Here is an 8,534-nt window from a genome sequence, read left to right on the forward strand (position 1 = left end):
TTGTAAAATCAATCTCAAAGATATAATTCAAATGTGCTCATTTGTGTTTATACACAAGTGTTCTGTCCACTACAACAATCCCTTCCGATTAAAGCCTTAGAACCCAACATCCCAGAGGAGAACGGGGGGTACAAAGTAGAGGAAATGCACACCTATAGCTAAACAATAAAAGGAAGCAGAATGTAGTTTGCTTATTGATGATATTTATCAGGCAAGTGCAGAAGTAAAGGATTTCGTACAGTTTGTTTGCGGTTTGCATCCCACTGGACCAGTCATCACTTTGAAAGTACAAAATTATCTCAAAGCCTTATTATGCATTGAAAAGAGATTCAAAAGCTTAGCTAATGAGGGTTATTGTTCCTCGATTGTTCTGAAAGTGCAAAGAACAATGAAAGGAACACATAAATTAAGACTGCAAACCAAAGACCTCAACATGTTTAAATATATTTTTAAAAATCACCACAGTATCTTTTTTTTTTTTATTCCATCCATCCCACATCTTGCACACCTTAGAAATGTTAAATAAAGAGAAGGTTTCTACTCACAATGCCACAAACTAATCCAACCAAACAGCAGTTAAAACACATTAGTTTATGAGAAGTTTACATGGAATAGTTTTTATTTGTATGTACTGTTCAGAGATGCTTCGAAAAATAGATTGCACATTGATGCACTTTGAGATTAATCAAAAGTAAAACTAGATAAGGCTTAGGGGGGGCTCTGCTTTGATGAGTAAATATCGACATCCTCGTGGTTTCTTAGTTTCTGCTGGCTTTAAATCACTAGTGTTAGTGAAAGAACCTAAAACCCAAACTTTTTTCTATTTTATGTGTTAAAGATATTATGGGGAAAAAAATGACTAAAATTGAAACAGATTAAACCTCAAAGAAAACTTTAAATCTGTCCACATCAGTGTTCTTCTAGTACTGCTGCTTGTTATTTTAGAATATAGCAATTAAGCATGCTTGACTTGGTCTCAACATATGCATACATGTATTAAAATCCATAGTGCTCATTTTCTTTACTTACATAGTCATGTTTGAAATTGAATTTTTTAAAACTGAAGACATTAGTAAATAACTTTATTAAAAAAATAAAATAAAAATATTTTTTAATACTATGCAAGAATTAAACATGATTCTCATAAATCCTAATGAGTTTTTTACACCCTAGCTATTTTGCTATAGATATTTTTTAACTTATACTTTATCTCTGAATCTTCAAATTCCAATTGGAAAATGTTTAAGACCTATGTTTGCCAGCAAGTAGCAAAATGTTGACATTTACAACAATACTACCCCAAAGATCCATAAAACTGCAAAAACAGAACTGGGCTAAAGATTCAGTTCTAGTTTCTGTCCTCTAACATACATTTTAGTCTTTTTAAGTAGCGCTTCTCTGTTCTCTGAAGTCAGATTTTAAGAGTTCTCTGTTAGCAAAACAATTCACCAATTCAAATTCGCAAATTATCCACTCAGTATTCCAGCTGATAAAGAAGGAGCTCGTAGAGCAGCTCCCAATTCAGTGTCTTGCACGGGTAGATGCAGATAGAAGATAATGACATTACTAAACAATTCTCATGGCTTGTATTCCCTGTAGTGCTCTAAAGAATCTAGGTTCCTTTTGAGTTTGAAGATTATGAGAAATGTATCATAGGTGTTTATTGCTAAAAAAAAAAATGTTGGCACCAAAACTATTAGCAAATCCCAGTGTTTTCTGACTTGCAACAGGAACCCTCTCAATCAAGAGCGTGTAGTCGTTTCAACTTCCAAGACAACATGAACACAGCAAAAATACCTTCAGCAGCTTTAGTTTGAAGCTACATGGAAACAGGGTGAGGACAAAAGGCAGATGTGGAAAAAATTTTAACTGCCTCACTGCATATGTGCTTTTGCAAAAAAAAAAAAAGGCAAATTGGGCATGTGCAAAGCGGGCCTCTGTGCTAGCATTTAAAAACCTCCATACATCGAGCGAGTACATTTACATCACAAACAGTTTTTTTGTTATTGTTTTTTTTAATGCTTAGATTTTGTCACCAAAAACTGCAGCAACTGAGATTAAAAGAAATCTCAGTTTTTAAAAATACTTAGGTTAGCGCGGACTGGACCTTAAAGAAAGACTAGTTTTATTCAAACAACCACTGTAAATCATCAGACAAAATCGCTCGTTCAAAATAAACAATCCTACAAACTATTGTAAATTTTAATTGGAAAGATATTGAAGTGTAATATTCATTCACACCATAGATACATTTGAATGCACACTGAAGCTGCGCACTCAAAGATTTGAACGCAACTTACTACAAAAAGGAATACCCATACGTTTTGCCTATCGCAAAAGGGGGTCATATTACATCAACCAAGGCTGGAGGTTTACAAAAACACTGGTAATTGTCTTGGCGCTCCTGGTCTTCTACCTTTGGATTCTCCTCTTTTAAGAGGTGCTTTGACCTCCACGAATCTCTTGAAGTTTTCACGCTTTTCCACTTCCTCCCAGTCACAAGCTGCACCGCAGGCGTCTACCCTTCCATTGTTCACATTCCTGATGAAGGTGGTGGTGGTGGGGGCAGGGAGGGGACACAGCGGGCAGAAATACATAAACACATGTATCACTTACCCCTGAAACAGGCCTGAGTGATCCTGGTGATATGCACTCAGGCCTCTGCCCTACAGCAGGGAGGGACTGGAGGTCACTGCTCAGCCGAGGAGCAGAAACCGGCTCATGAGGTGACGGATACAAATACCCTGCCTACGAGTTATCAGTGGAGCTCTCGTTGCTGGTGGAATCTGAGGACGGAGGGGAAGAAGAGGTGGAGGAGGAGGACGACGATGAGGACGAGGAAGAAGGGGAGGATGTAAAATTCATCTCTGAGAGTTCTGGAGGGTTTGTTGCCGTGTTCAGTCCAGTCAAGCTCGTCCTGCATACTGGACAAGTGTCGTGCTGCAGAAAACAAACACAGGGGTGTTATGGATGTTTACCCTTCATGACCCTGTTTCAAACACCAACCAGTGAATGCTTACAGTAAACAGAAGGGAAAATGGGGTAGGATAAGTGAAATACCTGTTCCAGCCAGGGGACTATGCAATCATTGTGAAACATGTGATTGCACGGGAGCTGTCGCACATTTTCTCCAACACTGTAATCTTCTTTACACACAGAACATTCCAGTCCTGAAGCTGAAAAGAAGTGTGTGAAAACGTCAGGTAGACAGAGTATGTGAATATGACCCTTTACCAGATTTGCCCGCAGAAATACAGTATTATGAACTTCTATTATCTGGATGCTCTGTTGGGCAATTACCGTATTCATTATTGATAAAATGTCAGAGTCACAAACAAACAGCTACACTGTTGAAAAAAACGTCAAAATCTTGTTCCTGTTGGAAATGGAAAACCTTGTCGAAGCGCTAGCCTAATGCTAGCATGTTTACACCATCTTGTCAAGGTAATTGTGTGGATAAAAACATCCAGGAAATTCGTTTATGTGAATTGTCCAGGGTGTACGCCGCCTCTCGCCCGGAACGTTAGCTGGAGATAGGCACCAGCAACCCCTCCTGACCCCTCTAAGGTACAGAAAATGGATGGATGGAAATTCGTTTACCCACCGTGCAAAGATAGTGCAGTGCTCTGAATGTCTAGAGTTTTAGCCGCTAAAAGTTTGTTGCTTTTAGTCCTTTTTACTTACCAACATGCTCATCGGTAATTTCCACTGTAGGAAGACTTTTTATTTTGTCACTGTCAGCAGGCGGTGGACCTGAGTTCTCAAACTGGTTTAATAACTAAACAGAAAAGAAAACATTCATGATTGAATTACTTGATTTATACTTCAGACTTGCAAAAAACACAACTTGCATTTTATTTGTGGTTTACTTATTCTTTTATTACCTGTGTTATAATAGCATCAAGTCCATTAGCACCCCAAGCATAGTCCATTGGATTGGAGTGGAGAACCCCCCTTTAAAATAAGAGATACTGAAGTAAAGAAACTGCTGCAAGTTTATCTCTTTGCTTCTCAAATGTCAGTACCACAGACTCACCAGGCCCCAACACCAATATTTGCAGGAGGTCCAATTATTCCATTCACAAGTTGTTGGATGATACTATGAAAAAAACAAATGACAAAGAATGAGACAAAAAGAACATTTAGAAAAATAGGGTGGTGCTATTAGGAAAGCAGAAATGTCTAAATGTCTCACCCTTCTAAAGTTGGAGCTCCGTCGTGCCTTCCTGCTTGCCGTCTTGAACCATGACGACTTCTACTCTGCCTGGCACCGTATCGCTGCCGAGATGACATGTCCCTTTCTGACTGGTTTTCAGCATCCTGATTGTCCTCTGTCCCTAGTCCAGGCCCAAGGTCAAAGGTGTCATCAAAGACGCTAACGGAAAACTGACCAAAGCCGGAGGGGAACATAGATAACTGCTGGTCCATATTCTGGTAAAAAAAAAAAAAAAACAACAGCATAATAAAAGAAATGAACAACTCAATGCCTTATTTTTAAGGTAAACTTCACAAAAGACAAAAATAATGTGCAAAAGCAGAACTGAAAGCTATGACAAGTTCTATCATGTCAACTATAGGTTCAACAAAAATGTCAGCTAAAGCAGTTTTAAGAACTGCTGACTCTGTTACACAACAGTGTGCATAACAGAGTCACAGGAGTCAAAAGGCACAGGCAGCTCCTTGTTAAAGACAAGAATCTGAGTAAAGATTAGGTTAAAAACCTCCAATGGTTGTTGGTTCTGGGGTCCGCTGGACATGGTGGACATGGACCCATTGTCCGCTCTAGACAGGGAAGCAGATTGTTGACAAAGTTACAAGGGAGCCTAATAGGAACATTGTTTTTCCACTTTTTCAAACCAGAATGATTTAAAAATATCTACATTAGCAGGTTTTGCTGTCACTTCTTGCCAAGTTTATCACTCCTTCGAGCATGTTCCATAAATATTTGCCCATTCCGCTAACATGATCATAATACTAGGTAAAGTGTAATATTAAAGCAAAAATATAAAACCCAGTTGATATTTAACACCCACAGTTAATTTTCTATCTGGAAGACTCACCCAAACAAAGGTTAGGGACTCTGTTATGCACAACATAAAACCTAAATGTTGTGAACTTACCTGAATCTAAGTATTCAAAAGCTATGTCCTGAAAATATGATTAAAATCAACTACATGATAGGTTTCAGAGGTGGCCTCACATTCTAATGTCAGTAATTGTGTGTCACCAAGGTAAATTAAGCTTCTTTTTGGCAAAGACAAAAATATATGGATAAATATGTCTAACAATAAACAGTGGCCTAATCACACCTATTTATTTAAACAATTCAGGATTTCTGGTACATTGTGCTTAGTTACTACTTTACATGCACCTTCTCTCTTCCAGCAGCTCCTCAATAAATCCAGACTCACATTGTGGACACATGTATTCCTGTGAAGAACAAAAAGGGTAGATTAAAAAAAAAAGTTCAACAACAGACACTGTGTACTATAATTTTATGAACAGCTGTAATAATCTGTGTGGTTGCAATGCAGTGTAATGCAGAATGCCAAACTTTAAATCACCTACTTGAAATCTCTGAATCAAAAAACCCGATTCCCTCACAATTTAATGTTTACAAATTTTAGCATAGGAGCACAGAGTGCATTTTATTTCCCAGTCCAGGGTTTCCCCCCCAGAGTATTATAAGCCTGGTGGGCCACAAGGCTTTACTTTTGCCCCCACCAGACTTAGGATTGCTTATTTATTGAAGTTTTTATTAAATATTTGCATTTTTAAGAATTTGTAGTTGGTGTTCAGATATTAATCTTCCAATTACACATAATTATTAAGTGATATTTTCAAATTTCCTGTCAACTTCAAAAATTTTTAATTCAAAAACATGGCGGGCCACTGGATGAATGACTGCCGAGCCCCCCGACCACTGGGCTTAGCAAGTTTTCTGGGGGAAACCTTGCTAGCCTATTTCTTATTACGTGAGGAAGAACTTACATTTTTATTTGTAGAGGTGACTTCAAGTCAAAGACCATCATAACAAATGGGTCTGAATAACGGACTTCTGTTTTCTTCTTTTTTGATCATTCAAGCTTTTTAAGCAGTAACGATTTTACCTTTGAGATGAAGACTAACGAGAGGGTAAAATTGCTTATCGATAATTTAATCAAGTACCCTAAAAGAGGCGTCAGATCAATTTCAAGGCACATGTTTGTTTTTGTGCAACACATAAAAGCAGCGTTTTTATATACATCTGTAATAAATCCAAGAATTAAAAGACATAATGTAGTGAATGCAATAAACAAGATCACCTTTTACACAATAAACCCAGTATTCTAGATGAAATATAGTCATCAAGAAACAGGTCCATCAATACAAATACATTCTTGAATACATTTATAGTCTTTTTGTGTATAAACAGGGCCAACCATAGTCTTAGCTCAACATCCTCTGAGTGAATATCGGCAAAAATGGATCAGACAACAATTTTATGGTCAAAACTGTTTATAGAGAATATCCAGTCAAATTCAAAATGAAACTTCATCTATCTCTAAAATGCATTCATTTTAACCTTTAAAGAGATAACATAAAACTTAAAGCAACCTATTGATCAATGCAAAACAAGATAAAGAGACGCTTAAAACATTGTAATGCGCATGTCCTATCAGCGAGTATAAATATACGTTTAAAGATATTGATATTTATTGCTGCCCTTGTAGAAGAAACAGTGGAGAAATTAAATAAAAATCACAATCTCAACACTAGATTTAGATTTTTGAACTTTGCAAACATTATACTGTTAAGTATTACAAAGATTAAATAACTATTCACAATAACCACACACAGTACAATCATTTCCCATCCTAGTCCTAACCATGAAAAATGTAATTATAGGTTCTTTACTAGACATGGAAATATCTACAAATAATTTGGAAACTGAGCTACGCTTTAGTGATATTTCAGTCACAACTTTCCACAGATTACAATCCAATTGCATCCATGTTTGCTCTAAGTTTTAGTTTTTAACCTGATATAATTTAAACGTCATTGTTTTGACATACCACAAAAATGTACAAACACAACTACTTTAGTGTTTATTTTATATATCGGTAAGGAGGGACATTACAATTCTGGTATAGATAGGTTGCAATTAGCAAAATCATAGCATTGAAATCAATGAAATGCTAGATCAGGTTTATGGTTAGATGGTTAAAATAGAAAATCCAGCAGCTAACAGTTCCTTCTGCTGTTAGCTCCATAGTAACCCTCCATAGTTACCCTCCATAGTTACCCCCATAGTTACCCTCCTCCAGCATTGCAGACGTTAAGCAGACGTTTAAATAAGTTCTAACCACATATTATATGTACATATTATGCTTCTGTCACATTTTTAGGCCACTGGCAAAGTTAGGGGATTGCATTTTATGTCTTTATTTAAGGTAAAAGCAAAATAATCTTAACGTCTTATCTGCCGTATGTGTTGCGTAGTTGTATTAGCAGTGGCTGCGGAGATCGACGGCAAATGATTTAAAGAGCATGGCTACAGAGTGACAGATCATTCTAGACTACCAGAGGAAAGCAAGCACAACTCTGCTCTTTACCTGAGCGGCTAACCAAACACATTTTTTAAAGCAGTTACATAAATCATACGATGCATTAAAAATATATATTAAACAAATGTAAGCATTGCTTAAATGTAAATCATATACATATTTTAATCAAAGAATCCGCGCGGTTATTTTTGGACGTTAAATAGAACACCACTGATCAAAACAGCTAGCAGTTAGCTTCAACACAGCCATTTGGATGCATAAGAAATTAATTAAACTCTGTTGCAAGTTGTGTAACACCAGTGGTATATAAGCGAAAATAGCAAGTACGCAGTTTATGTTTTGATTATAACAAAGATAATCAGCTAAGTAGGTTGAGGTGAATGATAAGCGGAACATCTCAGGAGGCTGTTAGCAGTGTTAGCATGCTAACGACTGTCACGTCGCTACACCGAAGTGTATGAAAGCAAAAACAACCCCGTGGTGTTTTCCTTGGCAGAGTTTTCGTATTCAATGTTTCTTTATTCCCACTACTCACGGGAAGCCGAGGACTAATCTCCAGTGAGCATCTGTGACAGAAGAACCGGCTGGTGCATGGAGGAGCTTCAGCCATCTTTAGTTTCTATACAGTTAGAAAAAAGGAAGAACTACGGAGTGACGTGAAGGACAATGCTGACCCGTGGAAAGGACGACCTTGCTAAAATGTGTGTATGTATATGAAGCAATTTAAACATGTTTTTTAGACCGTCAGTGATTTCCATTTATGGTTGTTTCATTTCTTTTTATAAAAGGCAAATATAATAAATTTCACCGTAATTTTTTAGAAAGCATACTAACTTCAATCTGCAAAACGGAGTTTGCACGTCTATACACATATATACAGTACAGACCAAAAGTTTGGACACACCTTTTAGTTCAATGAGTTTCCTTTATTCTCATGACTATTGACATTGTAGAGTCACACTGAAGGCATCAAAACTATGAATAACA

The 8,534-nt window shown here is 37.1% G+C and overlaps 1 protein-coding gene across 1 annotated transcript; it reads right to left on the reverse strand.

Moving 5' to 3' along the window:
* Positions 1–183: 183 nt before the first annotated feature.
* On the reverse strand, positions 184–8,220 carry LOC114150662 (E3 ubiquitin-protein ligase RNF126-like). Its single transcript, XM_028027242.1, has 9 exons — positions 8,083–8,220; positions 5,372–5,430; positions 4,722–4,782; positions 4,196–4,431; positions 4,037–4,099; positions 3,885–3,954; positions 3,685–3,778; positions 3,061–3,176; positions 184–2,940 (listed from the first exon to the last, which is right to left on the reverse strand). Exons 1-9 carry the CDS (start codon positions 8,155–8,157, stop codon positions 2,749–2,751), a joined length of 966 nt encoding a protein of 321 aa, XP_027883043.1. The 5' UTR covers positions 8,158–8,220; the 3' UTR covers positions 184–2,748.
* Between the last annotated feature and the right edge of the window lie 314 nt (positions 8,221–8,534).

Source organism: Xiphophorus couchianus, chromosome 9 (assembly GCF_001444195.1).
Source record: "Xiphophorus couchianus chromosome 9, X_couchianus-1.0, whole genome shotgun sequence".
Classification (NCBI taxonomy): domain Eukaryota; kingdom Metazoa; phylum Chordata; class Actinopteri; order Cyprinodontiformes; family Poeciliidae; genus Xiphophorus; species Xiphophorus couchianus.